The sequence below is a fragment of the Cavia porcellus genome, unplaced genomic scaffold (assembly GCF_034190915.1).
Source record: "Cavia porcellus strain 051 isolate PalLab524CR breed Dunkin Hartley unplaced genomic scaffold, mCavPor4.1 scaffold_6, whole genome shotgun sequence".
NCBI lineage: Eukaryota > Metazoa > Chordata > Mammalia > Rodentia > Caviidae > Cavia > Cavia porcellus.
Genome location: NW_026947489.1, coordinates 49,679,250 through 49,702,537, shown reverse-complemented (window position 1 = coordinate 49,702,537; position 23,288 = coordinate 49,679,250). Strand labels below are relative to the sequence as shown.

Here is a 23,288-nt window from a genome sequence, read left to right as displayed (position 1 = left end):
GGGTGAAGTGATTCAGGAGCAGTGGGCAGCTCTTTGCCCTCAGGAGTGTAAGGCAATCCGAGTTTTCACAAACCTGGGCCTCTTGGGATTGCTAGTGTGTTAGGTTCTACACTGAATATAACTTGGATAATTGTGAAAATGGAATCTTTTGTGGCAAGAGAGTAGTGAATACTTGATATCATGCAGTGTATTTCACTAATTAATTTTAGAGCACTACTTAGAAGAATGAATAAAATATTAATCATTGTTAGCTCTCTTTTCTGGAAAGACTTTTATGACATACATTAAATACATATTACTGTGTTCAATTGTTTGTATTTTGACAAATGAGGATGCTCTAGTAACACCACCCCAACCAAGATGTAGTTAAAACACCTTCCGTATTCTATTGCCTTCCAATCAATAACCATTGCATGTATTTACTTAAATTTATCTTTTGGTAATTAATATATTTGTTGATGTGGTTTATAATGACCTTTTAACTACAAATTACAGTACTATTGGTCTGACCTAGAAATACAGTTTAACTTGATTTCTAAAGCTTTGCTAGAGTCACTTATCTCTTTTTTGTAAGTGTTTCATACATTCCTTAGAATTTTCTAACTGCATGGTGGTGTTATATCTGAACAAAGTTTATTTACTAACTTTGTTTGCCATCTGTGTGTTTTTGATTTAATTTCTGGTATTATTGCATGGGTTACGATCTCCCCAAAAGTGTTTAATGGAAGGGATGTGGCTGAACCACCCTGACTTGTTTCCAGTCTTGATGAACGACACTCAGTTCTCCACAATTAAGAATGATATTTCCTGGGGTATTTCAGAGCTGCCCTTGATCACGTTGAGAATATTTGCTTTTATTTCAAGAAGTTAAGAATTTTTACCAGAAAGTTTAATTTTGCCAAATATTTTTGTTTTCTATCAAAATGTTTATGTAATTTTTAGTTCATGAATATGGTGAAATCATTGTTTTTCAAATGTGTGCATTTATGGTACAAGACCTATCTAGTCACTAGGTTTTAATTTTTATACTGTACTGTTAATTTTATTTGTCTTGATTGTTTTGGACTTCTTTATCTGTGCTTATAGGTTGTGTTGCTCTGTAACCCTACTTTCTTATAACGTGTTTGATTTTGCTAAGTGCTAGCTTCATAAAATAAATTGGGTAGTAGGCTTTCCTGACATACTTTCTGAAGGAGTTTGTCTAGGACTAGTGGTATTTTTCCCAAAATTTTCAAGTTGATAAATTTGATGGTTTTTACCCTGATGTTACCTGGGATCATAGTTTTCTGTGTTGAAATATTTTTGATCAATTACGCATGCAAATTTTTATGTACATAGATACAGTATGTTTGGGTTTTCGCTTTCCTTGTGTGTAATATTAATATTGTTTTTAAAAAATGTTCTCCTTACCTGCCATTGTCTTTATTTGTGTAAATGTGCTTTCCTATTGGGGTGTCATTTTGTATTTCTCTAATGAATAATGATGTGAAGAACATTTTTCCATATCCCTTATCCGTTTCCATGTATGCCTTTCTATATGCACATTGATTCTTTTACCTAGTTTTTCCTGCTTTCCTCTGTGAACTTTAGGGATGCTCCTAAACTTGATACAGATATCATGAAATTAATTATATTCTGTCCTGCACTTGATCCTTTGTATTATTCTTATAAACACTGTCATCACTAGTATTATATCCTTTTCATTTGTTGACTTGGCGTGGTAGTGTAAGTCTGTAACCCCAGCACTGGTGAGGCTAAGGAAGGAGGATTATTGCACGTTCAAGACCAGAATGGGCTACGAAATGAGTTTAAGGACAGCCTGAACTGCATAGTCAAACCCTGTCTCAAAAGACAAAAAGAAAAGAAAAAAAGAAAAGAAAAGAAAAGACAGAGAGAGAGAGATGAAAAGGGCTAGATAACATTCTTGTCAGTTTTAAGATTTAGGAATATCTTTATCAAAGACTTGCAAATATTGTCCTTCAAATGCTATCAGCAAGCAAATTGGGCCCCATTTCAAAGGGTCTACAACTGGGTCATGGCCTAATTTAGGAACTTAAGTTACTTATGTAGGCACCTGCATTAACTTAAGTTGGAAGTAATCCTAGCAAGGCAGACTCTAATTTAGAAGCCTGTTATTATAGAGCAAAACCTTACATGTGTCCTCCCTCTATGGTCCTTTGCAGCTGGCTCCAGTCACCCTTCTAAGAGATGATAAAGGAAACCCTCTGGGAAGATAAGCTAGAGACTTAGAGCAGGGGTTCTCCCAAGCCTCAGCCAGGTATATCCTGTGTGCTCCTGAGACCATGCATCCAGAGGGAAGAGGGCCACAGACCAGGAACCTGCAGTCAGTTAGTATCAGAGGCAACACAGAGTGGAAGTTTCTTCCTACCCAGGACTCTGAGGGGAAGTCCAAGGGCTCCATGGCTGGGACATTTGTAAAATATAAGCTGTTCCACTCTATATCTGTTGCCCATGTGTAACCAACAGCACCACCTTTGCCCTCAGATGTCTGCCACTTTGAATGATAAATTGTAGGCTCACCCTCAAATATGAGAATGTACATCCCCATATTTCTTTCTGTCCTGGTGGCAATACTTTGAAAAAGCTGGTGACTTTAGAACGTGAAGTGACTTTAGAACATGAAATTTGACTGGGTGATACTGGCTCCTGCAACACACATGGTCCTGTAGGGTTTTTTTTTTTTTTTGCCTGAATCCCACAGTGTTTTTACATAGAAACAGACATATATTTAATACCTTAGGAAGATGATTTTTATATATAGAATAAGTGAATGAAAGAGTGAATGGATAAATAGATAGGTAACAACTGGATGTATTCAACCAGCCTAGCACAGAATTTCTCATTTAGTTTTCCATCTCAGTACTTGTGATTCACAAGTTTTATTATTGGGAAATCCAGAGCTTTCCCCATATTTCATGACTCAGCTGTTGCCAACTGTGAAAGTATTGTAGCCAAAAAATCGGGTTCTTTCCACACATCACCTAGAGTGTGGACAGTTCATTCCCATTATGGGTTTGACTTTCATCCTCTTGCCAGCCTGCATCTACAGTGGGTGCCCAAACTCCCATGAGCAACAGAGTACCTAAACAAGCTTCCCTCGCATTCCTATTTGAATAGTCATCCAGAGATTTTGCTTCAGCTATGGACTGTTGCAAATTTTTCTTCTTTCCGCACCCTCATATGATGTTTAGATTTGACATTTTCTGAAACAATGAAGGCCTTTATCAGCCTCACGAAAGGCCTGTTTCTCTATAGAAGGCCTGTTTCAGTCAAAGATGAAAGGTATGTTTTGCTAATAGAAAAAACACAATCAGATACACAGAAAGGATTTAGAGTTCATTATGTAGCCATACAAAGACCCTCCACTGGCCACATTTTTCCCATCCGTGGGTCCATAGCCACATTCTTTGACCATTTACCAAATACCATTGCTTGAGCTATCCTGGTTTCTACTGACTATTCTGATGAGTAAGATTCTTTCTCTGGCCCTACTGGAAGCAACCACTGCACCAGCCACACATTCCTGTTTGCAAAGGAAGGAAGGGTTGCTCAGAGCCTGAGGAGAGGGGGAGGTACTGAATTTTTGTAGGGACAGGAAATGTCTGTGTGAGGCTGTGGCTTCACTGCTGGCACAGAGGTACATGGCCGAGTCTCCCAGCTGCACAGGATCAATCTTCAGATTGGAGTATGATCCTTCTGGTTTCTCTGCTGAGAATCTATCCCTGAAAAAGTCTGCCTTATCCGTGGGGGTCTTGTCAACAAGGTAAGCCATAAACTCCATTCCCTTGTCTGCAGTCTGTCGGTACCAATAGATGTACTGCTGACCAGAAATGGGGTCACATCTCAGAGTCACAGCCTGTCCCATCTCAGTGATCTTGTGTCTGGGAGTTTGCTTGACCTCTCGTGCCATGTGTCCTGTGGAGGCAGACAACAAAAAGAAAGAGGTGAAGGATTGGAAGCACCCCTAGGGAAGGCAGAATGGGAAACTGTAGGCGCTCCCAGGACTCACCTGCCCCCAGCAGCCCAAAGATCATCCAGCAGGAGAGGATACTGTCCATGGTAGGGACTCACAGGTCTGAGTCTGTCCCAGTTGTCACTCTGATTGTTAGCAGTGCAAAGGATCTGGTGATGTCACAGCCTGTGCTGCACCCACAAACTCAGGGGAGCACTGTGAAGACAGGAGCGTAAACACTATCATGGACTTCAGATGGCCCATGGTTGGAGCCAGAGTGTACTGCAATGTGTGCCTTCTGTTAAATTGGGCCACCTACAGGGCCTCCCTCATACCACAGTCTTCAGGACAGCAAGCCAGTGTATTAGACCTGAATGGAAGACCCCATTTCTGGGCACCAGTATATCTACTGGTACTGACAGACTGCAGAAAAATGAATGTAGTTTGTCGTTGTCTTATTAACAAGGAGTCCCACTGAAAAGCACACTCTTTTCTCTGATGGCCAGTGCAAAATCTCCTTGCAGTGGCTCTCAGTGCCTGAATATTTAGAATTTGAATATTACAGAAATAAACAGCGGTGAATGAACCCACAAACATCATTGAGGAAAGATAAGCCAGGCTAAAAATATCCAGGGACAGTTGAGAGCTAAGAGGGGAGCATGGACAGAGTGAGCTCCCCATTGAATGAAAGGGAGCAGACAGAGCCACATTATTAGCATCCCTAGGTTCAAAATGGGCATTTGTACAGGGGTGGAATTTGATCAAGGCTCGAGCTCAGAGACTACTGTTAAATGGAGAGAGAGAGAGAGAGAGAGAGAGAGAGAGAGAGAGAGAGAGAGAGAGAGAGAGAGAGAGATTACATAACAGCAAAGCCACTATAATGTAAAAAATGGGCTCACCTTGGGTCAGGACAAACACCCTTCCCACACACCTTGCTTTCATACTAACAGTACTTCTGCTCTAACCAGACACTGATTTTCCATCTTCCCCTAATACCTAGCTGCTTTATCATCTACTGCCTACGCAGGAGCAGAGAATCTTCCTTCTTGAGCACACTGAGACCCACGAGACCTTCACCTTCCCAGCATGAGTCTGTGTTTACCTCCACTTGTCCAGGTCCCATTAGGTAAATTGAAGTTACCTTTCTGATCCAAGCAGGCAGCCTGGCATTCTTTCCAGTCCTGCTCTCCTGGCTAGTTCCCCCCCCACACACACACACAGAAACACACACACATATACACACACATACACACACACAAAAAAACACACACATACACACACACACACACACACACAGAAACACACACATACACACACACGTGCGCGCACGCACACACACACACACACAGAAACACACACATACACACACACGTGCACGCGCGCACACACACACACACACACACACACACACACACATACACACACAGAGTGTTCCCTGAAAAACTGATACCACAGCGCTCCCAAGTGGCCAATGACCCACAGTCTCTTTGAATGCCACCTTTGAAAATTTTAGAGGAAAAAAAAAAAAAGACAAATTTATACAAAACCACACTACATAGTAAAAGAAAACAAATTCTATACCATTAAATTTAGTATGTTAAATTCATGGTAAGTCAGAATAACAGGGGTCATAAAGATAAACAATGAGGCATCTGCAAGATGGTCCATCCTGGGAACACTGCATTCCAGAGCTCCTCTCCAAGAAACACATATCTACATATTTTATATTTAATTATTATCAAATTTTAGATAGTGTGCTTTATAAAGATTGTTTCTATATTTGACATGTTTATTTCCAGATGTTTTTAGCAAGGAATAAACAATCTGGTATGGGTTAGGTCTAAATGTCCCCCCAAATCTCATGTGTTTAGAGGCGGGGTGTGAGTAAAAGAAGCTAGTGAATTCAGGCTAAAAAGTATATCCTTGTATCTGGTTCTCCCTCCTTTCTCTGCTTCCTGAATTCCCCAGGGCAAGCAGTTTTTCTCTTTCTACTCTTTCTACCACGTTTCCTGCCGTGGAACCAGCCATCTTTGGACTGAACCTCCCCCGAAATTGTGAGGCAAATAAATTTCTCCTCCTTTAAGTTTTGGGCACCATACACAATGTCTTCTAATTGCCAAGATTGTTGGGAACCTGTTATTGTGCATAAATATATTTTCTTCCGTTTTTCAATTAATTTATGGGGAGCCTTCCTAAAGGTTCCAGTTCCATTAATTCCCTAAAAACAAAGTTGTTGAAAATCATACCTGCGTTGAGGTATTTCATTGTGACGGGACTAAAAGCATGGGGGAATATTGCTATAATATTTTATTTTTGTATACCCTAGCATTAGACATAATTAAGAGACCTTCCAACTTTGGTAATCAACCATGACTACAAAATATAATTTCTCACCATATTGGAAATGTGTCACGAATGGAATATTGAGATGATTAATAATGATTGTCCATTACAACTCAGGAGAGAGGAATCCCTTACAAAAGGAAACCAGTGATGAATATTATTCCAGGACGCCATAAAAGTGATTATTAACATTTATCAATTGTATACAGTTTTATTATGAATGTGTAGTTAATAGAGCAATACCGGCCAGAGCTGCAAATGACAGAGTAACAATGAGGAGAAAGAGAGCTGTGAGCCAGACAAACAGTGTGTGTTGGGAGTGGAGAAAGGGAGATCCTTATATGCCTGGAAAGGGCAAGTACAGTAAGACAGAATGCAAAGCTGGCTGAGTTCTAGGAGAGACTGGGAAGGGCTGTGTAGGCATAGCAGGGAATTGAATCTGGGTGCTCATTGGAATAATATCCTTAGAAGACAAAATGGATCTTGGGAAAGTTGGCAAATCTTGCCTAAATATGGTTCGGATGACTTTCTTTCCTCTGTGTTTGGAGAGCACCTGACTGTTCCCTGAGGAGGCAACACTGCAGACTGATGTGAAGAAATAAGATTTCATAATCAACTCCAGGCTTCTCACTTCAGGCACCTGGTTATCTGGAGGTGTCCTCTATGAAGACTGGCTGCCAGTTGATGCCAATGTCTACAAGGCTTTGCTCTATAGTTTTGGGGTACTGAGTGTTTTGAAAGAAGAAGAGAGCCTGTGTTGCATTGAACACCACCTTAGGCCACCTGGCAACTCTATCTCTATTTTCAGCCATCTCTTCTCAGTTTTCTCTTCTTGATCTTCCTCAAATCTCAATTCACTCTCCTCCAACTATACAACAGCAACCTCTATGATGTTTCCACACACACTAAACTATTATTATACAATATTTTCTTAAAACAAAATTTCCTGTCCAGAGAAGAAGGGCTCTTACTTTATAGAATCCTCCTTTTTCAGTGTACCATTTGTGGTACACTGTTGGACAAAGTGCTTTTGTAGGGAACTGACTGAAGTAACACATGGCCTACTCAGGCTTAATTTTCCTCCTTCTATTGATGGAAAACTTTGTACTTTCTGTCAATGTAACACTATTTCTCTTTCCTACTGCACCCTCAGACTCTAGGATTCTTCCTTTCTTTCTTCTTTTCTTCATTTTTTCTTTTTTCTTTCTCTATCTTTCTTTTTCTCCCTTGTCACTCTCTTCCATCTCTGTGTCTCTCTGGGTCTCTCTGTGTCTCTGTCTCTTTTGGTCTCTCTGTGTCTTTCTCTCTCTTTAAAGGAACTGGTTCATGTTAGCTGGGTCCAAAGCACTGGGACTGACTTTGAACCACACAGTAGAATTCAGATATGACCAATCAGTGGACTGAAATTTGATCCAGTCACAAGCCTGTTGCTCCTATGTAAGTTGCACTCTTTACACACTTCTTACATTGGAACCCAATGTTCCATATCACATAACTTTTTCAGACAAAACCTTCCTCTGGTGGTCCCACAAATTTATTTGTGATTCAGTTGTCAGCAGTATAGCCTTAGAAGGTCTTGAAAATATGCTTAGGATTTTTGTCTCTAAATACTTTAGGACAAGTGGTTGAGTCAGAAAAGAGGTACAAGGGCAAATATTAGAGGCTGCCAGCCCTGAAGCCCTGAAGCCCTGAAGCCCTGAAACCCTGAAGAACTCCAGGGAGTGTCCATAGAAATCAGGAGAGAACATCAGCAGAGACAGCATGGGGACAACCAGCATTGGCTGGTGGTACCATCTGGCAATGGCAGGAGGAGCCAATGTTGACCAATAGTAACTAGTGGCTACATCTGGCAGTGATAGAGTCCATCTGTGACACTTGGTCACCTCAAGTGAAGAGCTTTAACACTAAGGACTGAGATGCACTGGGATTCAATTTCCGACGTGCCAAAAGAGGTGCTACTACCAATTACTGAATTCTATTTAAATTGCACGAAGAACCCTGGACTGATTTGCAGTACCCTAGGCCAATCCTGTCACCTGGCCAGAAACTAGTACTTCCTTGATTGTCTCAACAATGATGCCTGTGAAGTACTGATTTATTTCATAGCATCTGTAAAAGACTTGATATTACAGCTAAGTAATTACATAAAGGAGAATGTAGAACATAAGAACATCCTGTGTGTGCTCCTGAGACTGTGCATCCAGGAGAAAGAGGGCCACAGCCCAAGAAACTGAAGTCAGCCAACATCAGAGTCAAGACCTAATTGAGTTGAGTTGTCCTTGGTTCTACTGACTCATCCTAATGCATAGTGTTAATTTTCTGCCCCTACTATAAATATTCACTACACAGCTACACATCTCTTCCTCCATAGGAAGGAAGGGCTACTCAGAGTCTGGGGAGAGGAGAAGGTACTGAGTATTTGTAAGGACAGGAAATGTCTGTGTGAGGCTGTGGCTGCACTGCTGGCACGGAAATACATAGCTGATTCTCCCAGCTGCAAGAGCAGGATCTTCACAAAGGAGTATGACTCTCTGACTTCTCTGCTGAGAATTGATCCTTGAAAAAGTCTGTCTGCTCTCTGTATTCCTTGTATAAAGATAAATGATGAACTCCATTCCATTTTCTGCAGTCTGTTGTAACAATAAATGTACAGGTTACCAGAAATGGGATTACACCTCTGAGTCAAAGGCTGGACAATCTCAGTGATCTTGTGGCTTGGAGTTTGCTACCCCGGTGCCATGTGTCTGTGGAGACAGACACCAAAAAGAGAATGAGATGAAGGATTGCAAGCACCCGTAGGGAAAGGCAAATTGGAAATTGTAGGCACTCCCAAGACTCACATGCTCACGGGAGACCAAAGATCACCAAGCAGTGGAGGATTAAGTTGATGGTACAGTCTCACAGGTCTGAGGTCTGTCCCAGTTGGGCCACTGGTTGTTAACAAAGCAAAGGAAGAGATCTGGAGACATCACAGCCAGTGCTGCACCCACAGACTCAAGGGTACTCCATGAAAACAGGAAGCTGCACACCATCAGGGACATGAGATGCTCCAAGGGTGGACACAAAGTCTCCTGCAGTGTACAGTTTATGTTAAATAGTGCCACCGAAGGGGCTAATACCACAGGGTTCAGGACAGCAAGCCAGTGTGTAAGACCTGAATTGAAGTGTAGGACCCACTCTCTTCTCTGACAGCCAGGGCAGTCTCCTTGAAGAACCTGTCAGGACCTAACTATATAGAGTTTAAATAATACATAGATAAAAGTGAGTAGATGCTCCATGAGTCTCAGTGCAGACAGAAAAGCCAGTAGCAGCTAAGGGTCAAAATCAGCAAGGAGATTTGAGAGCAAGAGGAGAGCATGGACAGAGATTGAGCTCCCCACTGAATGGATGAGAGCATACAGAACTGCAGTCTTAGCAACCCCAGCTTCAGAGAGCATCTGTAGATATGCAGCACTTTGACCAAGCTAGATCTCAGGATATAGCTTAACATAAAAAGAGAGAGAGAGAGAGAGAGAGAGAGAGAGAGAGAGAGAGAGAGAGAGAGAGAGAGAGAGATTACTTTACAGAAAAGGCACAGTAATGGAAAAAATGAACTGACTTTGGTTCAGGGCAAGCACTTTTCCCACACAACTTGTCTTCATGCTAACTGTACTTCTCTTATAACCAGACACTGATTTTACACAATCTTGTATCCCCAGCTAATGAACCATTCTCTGCCTATACAGGAGCAGAGAATCTTCCTTCTTCAGCACACTGAGACCCACCCTCACCTTCCCCAGACAATAAGTCTATATTTATCTCGACATGTCCAGGTTCCACCCAGTAAATTCAAGCCAACAAGGCATTGGCTTGCTTGGCTGATCCAAGCAAGCAACAAGGCATTCTTTTCAGCCCTACTCTCTTGGATAATTCCCAAATCACTACACAGGCACACACACACACACACACACACACACACACACACACACACACAGGGTCCCTAAAACACTGTGAAGCCACAGAGCTCCCAATTGGACAGTGATGACCCACACTCTCCTTGAATCCAACCTTTGGAGCATTGTGCTCATGATTGACTTAACCTAAAAAGGGATCCTGAACCCCTCATCCCTGCACACATACACTCATTGTTACGCATTGCCAACTGGACAAGTTAGGACTGATTTTTCAAATCCATGTTTGGAATTGGAAAATCTTAGAGAATACAATACGAATTTGTACAAAAGCATATTACATATTGAAAGAAAACAAATTCTATATTATTGAATTTACTATGGTAAATTCATGGTGAGTCAGAATAACACGGGTCATAAAAATAAATAATGGGGCATCTGCAAGATGGTCCATCCTGGAAACACTGCATTCCAGAGCTCCTCTTCATTAGACCCATATGTTTTCGTATTTTTAATTAATTATTAACAATTTTTGGTAGTAAGCTTTATAAATACTGTTTTTAGATTTTTACATATTTATTTCCAGATTTCCATATCTGGGAATAAACAATCTGCTATAGTTTAGACCTAAATATCCCCCAAATATCTCACATATTCAGAGTTCGGGCATGGTTTAAAGAGGCTGGTAAAATCAGCCTGAATTGTGTATCCTTGTCTTTGGCATCTCCATTCTTTCTCTGGTAGCTGGATTCCAATGGGCAAGCAGTTTTCCCCTGTCAAGTCTTTCTACCATGTGTTTCCTGCCTTGGAACCAGTCAACTTTGGACTGAAACTTTTGAAAATGATGAGCCATATTAATTTTTCTTCATTTAAGTTGCAGTTTTCATTTATAAACTATTCTGATTGCCAAGAGTGTTACAACCATGTTATTGAACAAAACTATTTTTCTTCAGTTTTTAAATTAATTTCTGGGGAGCCTTGATAATGTTTCCAGTTCAGTTAAGTACTTGAAGCTGGGGTTGTGGAAAAGCATAGATGTGCTGAGGAATTTCACTGTGACAAGATCACAAGTTAGGTCAATATTGCTATGATACTTGTTTATTCCAGACTAATTTTTTAGTTTCCTAAAAAATTAGGACACTTTGAGCCTTGGTAATCAACCATGACTATGGAAACACAGCTTCTCACTTCATTGGAACTGTGGTATGGATGGGAAATTGAGATGACTAATAATGATAGTCTACTACATTTCTGGAAAGGTGAATCCCTTACAGAAGGAAAACAGTGGGGAATATTATTCCAGGAATCTACATAAGAGAGTATTAACCTGTGTCAACTATATACATGATTTTTCCTAAGAACATGTAATCAGTAGAGCAATACTGTCCAGATCTGGGAATGACAGAGTAAAAATGAGGAGAGAGGCAGCTGGGAGCCAGACAAGCAGTGTGTGTTGGGAGTGGGAAAGGGAGATCCTTCCATGCCTGGAAAAGGCACATGCAGAAAGACAGAATGCAAAGCTTGCCGAGTTCTAGGAAAGATTGGGAAGGGCTGTGTAGGCACAGCAGGGACTTGGCTCTGGGTGGTCAGCAGAAGAATGATATATATGGAAAGCAGAACGGATCTTGGGAAAGTTGGCCATACCTTGTCTACATAGTGTTAGAGCTGACATGCCTTCTTAATTTTGGAAAGCACCTGAATGTTCCACTAGAAGACCATATTGCAGCCATAAGACAAGAAAGATTTCATAATCAACTCCATGCTTCTCACTTCAGGCACCTGGTTATCTGGTGATATCCCCTACAGAGCCTGGCTTCCACATGATGCAATATCTACAAGGCTTTGTTCTATAGTTTTGGAAACTACTACTACTAATACTACCTTACTACTACTACTACTACTACTACTACTACTACTACTACTGAGGATTTTGGAAGGATAATAGAGATGGCGTTGCATAGAACACCATCTTAGGCAAACTGGCACCTCCATCTCTATTTTCAACCAACCCTTCTCAGTTTTGTCTTCTTGATCTTTCTCAAACCTCAATTTACTTTCCTTCAAGTATACAAATCCAACCTCTGTGATGTTACTAAGGTCACTACACTGTTATTATAGAACTTTATCTTAAAACAAAAATTTCTATACAGAAAATAAGGGCTCTTACATTACAGACTCCTCTTTTGGCACCACTTGTGGTACATGGTCATACAAAGTGTTTTTGGAGAGAACTTACTGAAGCAACACATGGCTATTCAGTCTTAATTTGCCTTCTACTACTGATAGAACTTGTTGCACTTTCTAGAGACCTGAGATCATTTTTCTTTCTTTCTATAACCTCACAATCTAGGATTTTTTTCTTTATTCTTCTTTCTTTCTTGCTTGCTTGCTTGCTTGCTTGCTTTCTCCCTCTGTCACTCTTTTCCACCATCTCTGTCTCTCTGTCTCAGTCTCTCCATCTTTCTCTCTCTTCATTATTTGGCTACAGGTTGAAGCCATGGCATTAATACTGAGCTGTGGCCCTATCCTTTTCTATTTTGAAGCAGTTTTTCCCTGAGTTTTCCAGGCTTGGTTTCTGTTTGTGAACATTTTGCTTCACCAGCCTACTGGGATAATACACATGCACCACCCATGCGGGTGCATAGGTTTTGAGATCTCTGTCAGACTTTAGTTGCATACAATGATGGGTATTCTGCAGTGCTGTCCCCTTAACAGGCAGAGAGATACACAAATGAGTCCCCCAAATTGAAGGTGTTTATTTGCAACTCAGAGACAGGGTCATGGAATTGAGTTGAGAATTGAATAGAGATGTTTCCTTTTGTTCCCTGCAATTCATTGTAATATTCAAAGATGAACTAAAGGCCTTGCACTATGCCCCATTGTTACCAGGACACACTCTGGTGCCAGGCATGGGGAGCATCTTAGTGTCACTTGTCCTTTTGTTTTGATCCAGCAACTTGGGCTCTGGATGACTCAAATCTCCACTGGGCCTGTGGGAAATGGAGATAAAGAATGAACCCAGGAAATAGCCTGAGGTGTATTCTCAAGGGATGTGGAAGATTTGGGAGATATTACATCCAGAATGGGTATACAGTCCTTTTTTTTTTTTTTTTTTTTTTTTTTTTTTTTACCGGACTTACCAGCTCCCAGAGAAAAACAACATAGCAGAAAAACCTAGAGCTCATGTCAGGATAGGACAGATATGAGCCGCTGCTTAGGGTTCTGGTCCACTGAAGGATGGAGTTGTGAACATCAGTTCTTTGACTGGACATTAGGATATGATGTTACTTCTCTGATATATAATGCCCATGCAAGCTTCTTTTCCCACCATGTCTCTGGGCTCAGCTAATCTGAAATCCCAGTTAGGTCTTTGATTGATAGAATAATAAAAATTATAGAGATACAGTGGGTAGCTCCAGGATGGGCCGGGGTTGGGCCCTGTGTCTACACCACACACCCATTCTTTCTTCTTGGAAGCATATTTTTCTCTGACTGACATTACTCAGGACATGCAGGATGTGGGAATCTAGCATCAAACCTTTCCTTATCTCTTTGAAGCTCCAAATGGTTGCTAAGCATTGTATAGCTGGAGTTTCTGACTCCCTGCTGTGAAAACAAACTACAAATTCCTACATGTGTGATGGAAAGTATTAGTGGATAAAGGTGTGAAAGTACATTTTTCTTGAACCTTGTATGTCCCTGGCTGACAGCTCTGTGCGTTACTCCCCACAAAAAGTGGGAAATCCATAGTGCCACAGGGCCCATTCTGGGGCTAGTGGGTAAAAAGATTTTGCACATTAGGGACTTAGCGTGCTATGGCTCTCTACAACTTACTTTGAATTCTAACACTCAAACTTTACTATATTTGGAAATAGGGAAATTATGGAGGAAATTGAGGTTAAATGTGTTTTAGCTTTTTCATGACTGGGGCATAACATTCAATATCTATAACTTAAATTAAGAGCAGTTTAATTTAGGTCATAGATTCAGAATTTTTGGTTCATGATACCTGGGTCCAAATCAGTGGAACTGAATTGGAACCAAATCATAGAATTCAATTTGGACCAATCAATGGACTTATATTTAACCAGTCACAGGTCTGTTGCTCCTATGTAAGCAGCTCTCTTTTTTCACTTCTTACATTGACCTGATGTTCTATAGAATAGGCCATTTTCAGATAAAACTTTCATAAGGCGGTCCTGCAGATTTACTTGTAATCTGTTTCTCAGTTCTTATATGATCTTGGAAGTTCTTGGAAATCTACTCTGGATTTTCATCCCAAAGCAGTTTAGATCATGTGGTTGAGTTAGAAAAGAGCTATGGGTGCAAACAATTGGGGTTGCTAGAGCTTAAGACCTCCAGAGAGTGGCCACAGAAATCAGGAGAGACCATCCACAGAGACCTGCATGAGGAAAACCAGCATTGGCTGGTGGTAGCATCTGATAATTGCAGACGGAGCCAATGTTGACCAGTGGTAACCAATGGCTATATCTGGCAGAGATAGAGTCCGTCTGTGACACTTGGCCACATAGAGTCCAAAGCTTTAACACTAAGAGCAGAGAGGTCATGGGATTCAAAGTCCAGAGGTGCTAACAGAGCTTCATCTGCCAATTCCTGATTTCTGTCTAAATTGCACAAAAGCCCCTTTCCTTTGTACTAGGAAAGAAAGATCCTTTCCTGCTTCAAGTCTCTTGCTACTATCATTCCATGCTCTATTCTTTACAAATTTGATTAATTCTAGTCAATCATATAATTGGAGTTATTTAACACATATCTTTATTTGCATCTGGGTTCTTTCCAATAGGACAATGTCTTTGAGGTTCCTCCATATCACAGCGTGCATCATACTTCATTCCATTTTAAGACTGAATAATATTCCTATGCTATGCCACTTTATTTCAGCCGTACTGAGGATTAAATCAAGAGCGCTTTCACTGAGCTGCATGTTCAGTCCTTTTTTTTTTTTTTAATTTTGAGCAGAATCTTGCTAATTTTTCACAGCTGGTATTTAACTTGTGATGCTTTTCTCTCATCCTTGTGGAGTGCTGGGATTATAGGTGGGTACAATTAGACCCAGTTTATATCACATTTTAAAAACTCCTCAGTTTTTTTGGGTAGGTGATTTCTACATTTTGGATCGTGGAAATAACACTGCTAGGAACGTTAGTGTACTAATATCAGTTCTAGTGCTCATTTCCAGTATTTTCATTTGTATATTCAGAAGAGAAATTGCTAGATCATACAGTAATTCCATGCTTAACTTTTAAAAAATTGTCATAACGTTTTTAACAGTGAGTGGGAGCACTCTTAATTTCCTTCCAGCAATGCCAAGAACTTCAGTTTCTTTACATCTTCATCAACATTTATTATTAATTTTTTGTTTCCTATGATTTTTATAGTAGCCAATCTTATTGGCTTTAGAGTGTTATGTTTTTAAATTTTTGAAATTATTGTGCTAATTCATGGTGGGATTGCCTTTTACTGTTATTGTTCTTTATCCTAAATATTTTACTTTTCAAATCTCAAAATAAACAGAATATTGGTCTCTAAAATTATGGGAAGTCACATTCATCTATAAATTCCACTAATCAAGGAAACATTTGATACTATTAAAAATTAGACATTTTTTCATAATGGACTTGATGTTAGAAAACCAAAGTTCTAGTTTCAACAAGGCTACTTTAAGTACGTACTAGGTGGAGTGGAGTATATCTTAGAGGCTTTAATGTAATTAACTTGTATCAGTGAATGCTTAAAAGAAAGATTGTATATAAGTTGTATGTATCTGTGTTTGTGTTTGTTTGTGTGTGCACACACGTGTGTGTGTGTGTGTGTGTGTGTGTGTGTGTGTGTGTGTGATAATGCCATGGTTCACAATTCACTTAGCAAACAGAAGCTCTCTGCAAAATTGTGCTTCTATTTGTGAAAACCACATCTGGTGATAAGCACTACTGTAACCATCTGGCCCAGAACTGTGGAGCAAATTAACTTCGTGAACCATGTTAATCACATACGCATATATGTCCCAATAGAGAGATGATCATATATCTGTATATGGAGTTACGATGTAGGCTTACAATAGCTGCCTGAAGAGTCAGGTGTGGAAGGGCAAAAGGGATGTCTGCTCTTTGGAGTTTCAAAGGATCCAGGCAAAATCTGCAATGCTAGGTTTAGGAGTCTGCACTAGAAACAAGGAAAGAATATGTCCAAAGTGAAGGCTAAGCCTGGATCCTATGAGAAACAGAAGCAAACCTTACTCTGTTTCCTTTCTTACTCCAGTCATCACACAGGCCTGTGGATTGGTGCCACTGACACCCAGGGTGGGTCTTCTGGCTTCAGTAAATCCATTCAGCCCCAGTCAAAAGTATACTATGCAAGCATTTGGGGATTTCTTGTTCAAGTGGACACAACAGTTAACTGTCACATAGTTTAGACACACTTTCAGACCTGACAAGCTTATAGCTCACCTGGAACCAAGTTCCACACAAAGTGCTTTGACTCAAATTTGACATAGTCTCACTTGAAATGAACACACAGACTGTGTGTCCACATGAACTTGGAGCTAGTCACAGAGCACCAAAGATTGTGATTATTACTATTGGTACTTGGAGTCGAACTGAGAACCTTGTGCTTTCCAAGTAGGTGTACAATACTGAGCTTTATCCCAGGATCCAAAGGATTAGAACAAAAAAATGAGAAAAGAAAACTTACTATGAAAATTTATTGACAACGTTGTGTTATTTTCAATATCTTAATTGGCACTGACCAATGCAAATTATTTTTCTTTCAGTTACCAGACTGCTCACTTCCTAGGTATTAAGTAATAGACGCTCGAAAGGAGTTGAAAAACATGTGATTTACTTGTTTCACCCTTTTGACATGAGGATAATAATAAGGAGCTTTAACACAAACTCCTAAGACTTGTTATTTTACTTCGATTACTTCATTCCAAATTTAAAATGATATACACACATTTCAGGAAGACAAAAAGTAACCCGGATTACAGGACTTCTAAAGTTAAAAAAAAAAAAGAAAGAAAGAAAGAAAGAAAGAAAGAAAGAAAGAAAGAAAGAAAGTGGAGGAAGCCTTCTCCCCTCTCTTCAGATAATTAAGTAATTTAACTTTATTCATATTTGCCTTTACAGTAATGGGAGACCAGCTAGTATTTTAAAACATCTAGACACAGCTACCCTACTGTAGTGAATGAGAAACTTAGAGAGGAGACCGCCAACCAGAGAGTCAACAATGGTCCAGACATATTACAGTGAGGTTGCCCTGGAAGCAGAAGCTTATTCCTGCTTCATGGGGAACCAGCAAGTGCTGAGCATCTGGGCAGGAACTTGCTTTTAAGGTTAGAAAGGCAGAAGCAAAACCAGAGCACTGGCCACGGTTAAGTGTGGCAATTTTCAACCCCGCCCTTCCTGAATCCTGGCCAGTACGCAGCAGACAGGCCAGGTTCTCAGGCAGCTGAGAAACTAGCTGAGTCCCAGAGGCAGCTCCAGCCTGCAGCTGGTAATAATCAAGAGTCACTCAATGCTGGGTTCAGTCTGAGGGATAAGGTGATTCAGGAGCAGTGGGCAGCTCTAAGTTCCTGAGGAGTGTAAAGAAATCAGAGTTTGCAAAAGCTGAACTTCTTGGGATTGCTGGTGTGCAAGGGTCTACAGTGCATATAATTTGACTTATGTGAAAATAGTCTTATTCGGTAGCAAAAGTGTATTGATACCTGATATCACGCAGCATATTTTCCTAAGTGAGTTTAGAGCACTACTCAGAAGACTGAATAAAATATTAATCATTGTGAACTCTCTTTTTCTTGGAAAGACTTTTATTACACACAGTTAAATACGTATCACTGTGTTCAATTATTTGTATTTTGACAAATGAGGATGCTCTGGTAACACCACCCCAACCAAGATGAGGTTATAACTCCTTCCATATTCTGTTACCTTCCAGCCAATATCCATCACAATTATTTTATTAAATTTATCTTTGGTAATTAATATTTTTGTTAATATGGCTTATAATGACCTTTTAACTTCAAATTCTAATATAATTGGTCTGACATAGAAATACAGTATAACTCGTTTTCTAAAGGTTTGCTAGACTCATTTTTCCCTCTTTTGTAAGTATTTCATTCATTCCGTAGAATTTTCTACATGCAATATGGCATCATATCTGCACAAAGGTTATTTACTAACTTTACTTGCATCTTAATGCTTTTTATTTCCTTTCTTGTATGATTGCATGGGCTAGACTCTCCCCAACAGTGTTTAATAGAAGGGGCATGGCTGGACCACCCTGACTTGTTCTCACTCTTGATGAATAGCACTCAGTCTTCCACTCTTAAGAATTATGTTGGCTGCGGGTAATTCAGAGCTGCCCTTTCTCATGTTGAGAGTATTTGCTTTTACTTCTCACAATTAAGAATTTTTATCAGAAAGTTTAATTCTGCCAAAGACTTTGTTATCTATTAAAATGTTTATGTAATTTTTAGTCCATTAATATGGTTTTTCAAATGTGTGCATTTATGGCACAAGTCCTATCTATTTATTAGTTTGTGTTTTTAATATTATATTGTGAATTTGATTTGTCTTGGTTGTGTTGGATTTCTTCATCTATGTCTATAGGTTGTATTGCTCTATAGTTTTCCTTTCTTCTAATGTGTTTGATTTTAATAAACGCTAGCTTCATAAAACAAATTGGGCAGGAGACTCTCCTGTCCTGTTTTGTGAAGGAGTTTGTCTGGGATTAGTGTACTTTTCTCAAAATTTTCAAACTGATAAGCTTGGTGGACTTTACTCTGATATTACCTGGAATTTTAGTTTTCTATGTAGAAATGATTTTAATTAATTATGAGTGCAAATTTTTATCCACATAGATACAGTATATTTGAGTTATCAGTTTCTGTGGGAGTAATTTTAAGTTTGTCTTTCAAAAATGTCTTTTACCTGCTACTGACTTGCTATTAGGGTTTCATTATGCATTTTTATAATTAATGATGTGAAGCACATTTTTACCTATTTGTAATCCATCTGCATATATGCTGTTTTGAGTGCACGTTGACTCTTTTGCCCAGTTAAGTAGGAGCTAATCCTAGGAAGGCAGACTCTAATTTAGAAGCCTGACTTATTTTAGAGTATGTACTTTGCTGCCAAGGTGAGGACTAGTTCCAGTTATGTTGAGAACACACATGTGATGAGCCACATCTGCCTAAATGAAAGATTGAAATTGTGTTTTATCTTTGCAATTTCTTAGAACATTATCTATAATTTGGTCATGGTCTGGTTAATGTTTATTCACTCATAAACAGTTTTGCTTTTGTTCTAACTTTGTAGTGAGATTTTCTGCATTTGATTAAGATTTTCTTGTAGTTGTATCCCCCAGCACACGGTTAAGGATACAGCCAGTGTTTCTATGAGGGGTGGAGAAGGGAGGCCAGTTTGCTGCTGTTCCAGAACCCTTTTCTCCTGCTGAGAAGCCCCATGACTCAGTAGAGAACTAGCATTTCTACTGAGTGATCCTTGTTTATTTTGGCCTATGCTGTAACAAACATGACTACTTCTTAGAGGACACATCATTTAAAATCCACTGGATTTGTTTAGTCTCCAGCCTCCTAAACTATAATCTGCTAAGTACAAAGATAATTTCCTGCACAAATTAAATTCTTCAGAAATTATACTCAGAATGCTTAACACTTATGGAATATTTGGCATGTACTTGGCATTTTTTTTTTTTTTGCAAATAATGCCCGATTTTTATAACACTGTGGCAGAAGGGGTTATCTTAATATTAACATAGTGGAAAGAAACTCTTAGGCTGGTATACGTCCAGTACAAGTTCATGTTCTCTAAAATTGAAGAATGAATTTTAGAAACAACAGAGATTAAGAACAGAGTATATTTATTGAGAAACAGAAATCTTCTGTCTGACAGAGAGACAGAATGGATCCTAAAGGGTTTGCCTCAGACCCTTGCTTTTCTAGGGATTTTTGTAGAGCAAATCCTCAGTGGGAGGTGTGTCCAAGGTGGGGAAAAATGGAAAATCGCAAGATGGACATGAGATATATGTGGTACGCAACTATGGTCAACCAATAAGCTTACAAGTATAATTGCTCAGCTAAAATTGATTAAATGAGGATCGAATGGGGGAGCTAGTCACTTAGCAAGTGGGCATGAATATAAAATGGCATTTTCTGTAGGGGTGCTTGTTAGTGGCTCCTTCAGGATTTCTCAAAGGGGTAGATACTTGTTTAGAATATCAATCTCTGCCATTTATAAATAGGATGTGGGTACATTTGTTTTATCTTTTGTCTGTAGGTCTAGTCCATAGCCAGAGGTATCTGTTTCCCTGCACATTTGCAAGGTATGTCACTTTTTGCAGTGGCCCCTTCAAGGGCCTAGCCCTGTCTGATTGCTTATAATATTTTATCTAACTTAGCTGCCTATAAAAATATCATAAAAATAGAATTGAGCCTAATATTATCTAGAATCTGAAGTGCAATACAGGAGAAGACACCACATTAAGAGAAAGTGGAACTGGCTACCTTAACGAAATGTGATTTCAATCAGAACTCAAAAATAAAACACAATAGTGGGACACAGGGAGGAGCTAAAAGGGGATGCTATTGAGATAAAGTTAGTTTTTCCTTACAATGCTCTCTCCCACATGCAGAGCCAAGGGGAAGGGAGGATTGGAAGACAGAGAGGATATGGCTAAGGTCACCTGCCTGTTGGAGAGGCCTGGGATACAATCTCAGTGCCCAGCCCTCACCAGTGTGACTGATACACAGAGGAGCCTGGCTGTGCTGCTCTGGTTACATGAGCGTTTGCTTGATGATGACTCATCTTTTGTAGGGGAAGGAGACAGAAAAAGGAGACTGAGTGCTGCGTGTGGCCTCCCTCTATAGTTCTTTGCAGCTGGCTGTAGTCAACCTTCTAAGAGATGATAGAGGAAACCTACTGGGAGGATGAGTGGGAGACTTAGAGCAGAGGTCTTCCAAGTCTCAGCCACAAGTATCCTGTGTGTGCATCCAGAAGGAAGAGGGCCCAGTGCTCAGGAAGATATAGTCAGCTAATATCAGAGTCAAGACAGTTTTGAAGCTGCTTTCTACTCAGGATTCTGAGGAGAAGTCTCATGGCTCCATGGCTGGGACATGTGTAAGATATAACCTGCTCCACTCTATGTCTGATGTCCATGTGTAATCAATAGCCCTGCCTTCACCCTCAGATGTCCCCAACTATGAATGATAAATATGAGGCTATACATCTCCATTTTTTCCTTCTTTCCTTGTGAAAACACTTTGAAGAAGAGCTGGTGACTTTATGATTGAAGGAAATTTTTTAACTAGGCCACACTGACCCCTGAAACATATATGGTCCTGTCGTGTTTTTCTACCTGAATCCCACAGTCTTCCTACATAGACACAGACATACTTTCAATACCTTGGGTGGAAGGTGTTTATGGATAGAATAAGGGAATGAAAGAATGAATGGATAAGTAGGTAGGTAACAAATGGATGTATTCAACTAGGCTAGCACAGAATTTCTTATTTATTTTATTCAACTGAGTACATGTGATTTTTGTGTTTTATTATTCAGAAAACCAGAGCTTTCCTCATAAGGACTTTTCTACATCAGCCTTTGCCAACTGTTAAAGGATCGTAATGCTAAGAAATCAGGGTTCTTTCCACAGATCACCTACGGAGTAGACAGTTCATTTTCAGTGATTTGAATTTCACTCTCTTTCCAGTTTGCATCCCCAGTGTGAGCTCACGCTCACAGAGGCAACCGGCATCCCTAAACAAGCCTGTCTACCCGTCTTGGGTGCAGAGACCTCAGGTGCTTTTGCTTCTGCTGTCTACTGTTCCAGAACTTTTCTTACTTCCGAACCTTCATACAGTGTTCAGAACTGGTATCTTCTGGAAGATGGGAGACCTTTATTAACCTCACGAAAGCCATTCTTCTATAGAAGGCTTTTTCAATCAAAGATGGAAGATATGTTTTACTGCATAGAAAAAAACAAAACCGAGAAAGATGTAGGTTCATTATGTAGCCATAACAGGTTGTTCCTGTGGCCACATTTTTCATATCCTTGGGTCCAAAGCCCTATCCTTTGAGTATTTCCCAAATACAGTTGCTTGATTTATCCTTGTTTCTATTGACTATTTTGATGAGTAGGGTTAATTTTCAGCCCTGACTACAAGCAACCACTGCACCAGCTACACATCCCTGCCTCCAGAGGAAAGAAGGGCCACTCAGAGGCTGGGGAGTGGGGGAGGTACTGAGATTTTGTAGGGACAGGAAATGTCTGTGTGTGGCTGTGGCTGCACTGCTGGCACAGAGATACATGGCTGAGTCTCCCAGCTGCACAGGATCAATCTTCAGATTGGAGTATGATCCTTCAGGCTTCTCTGCTGAGAATCTATCCCTGAAAAAGTCTGCCTTATCTGTGGGGGTCTTATCAAGAAGGTAAGCCATAAACTCCATGCCTTTTTCTGCAGTCTGTCGGTACCAATAGATGTTCTGTTGACCAGAAATGGGGTCACACCTCAGAGTCACAGGCTGTCCCATCTCAGTGATCTTGTGTCTGGGTGTTTGCTTGACCCCTGGTGCCATGTGTGCTGTGGAGACAGACAGCAAAAAGAGAATAAGGTGAAGGATTGGAAGCATCCCCAGTTAAAGGCTGGATGGGAAATTGCAAGCACTCCCAGGACTCACCCGCCCTCAGGAGACCAAAGATTATCCAGCAGGGGAGAATTATGTCCATGGTAGGGTCTCACAGGCCTGAGGTCTGTCCCAGTTGGGACTCTGATTGTTAGTAGTGCAAAGGAAGCGATCTGGTGATGTCACAGCCTGTGCTGCAGCCATAGAAGCAGAGGTGTACCAGAAAGATAGGAACCTGCACACCATAAGGAACATGAGATGCCCCAAGGCTGAACACAGAGTGTCCTGCAGTGTGCACCTGATGGTAAGTAGTGCCACCGATGTGGCTCCCTAATACCACAGGGCTCAGTACAGCAAGTCAGTGTAGAAGACCTGAATGGAGTAGTAGGACCCATTGTCTTTTCTGACAGCCAGTTCACA

General features: G+C 40.3%; 2 gene segments (V, D, J or C); both read right to left on the bottom strand.

The window, feature by feature from the left end:
- Positions 1-3,436: 3,436 nt before the first annotated feature.
- Positions 3,437-4,223, bottom strand: LOC101788486 (T cell receptor beta variable 7-9-like). The segment is given in 2 exon segments: positions 3,437-3,936; positions 4,031-4,223. Coding segments are annotated over 2 exon segments (549 nt in total).
- Positions 4,224-22,391: 18,168 nt separating this feature from the next.
- Positions 22,392-23,082, bottom strand: LOC134476305 (T cell receptor beta variable 7-9-like). The segment is given in 2 exon segments: positions 22,392-22,825; positions 22,923-23,082. Coding segments are annotated over 2 exon segments (483 nt in total).
- Positions 23,083-23,288: the final 206 nt, after the last annotated feature.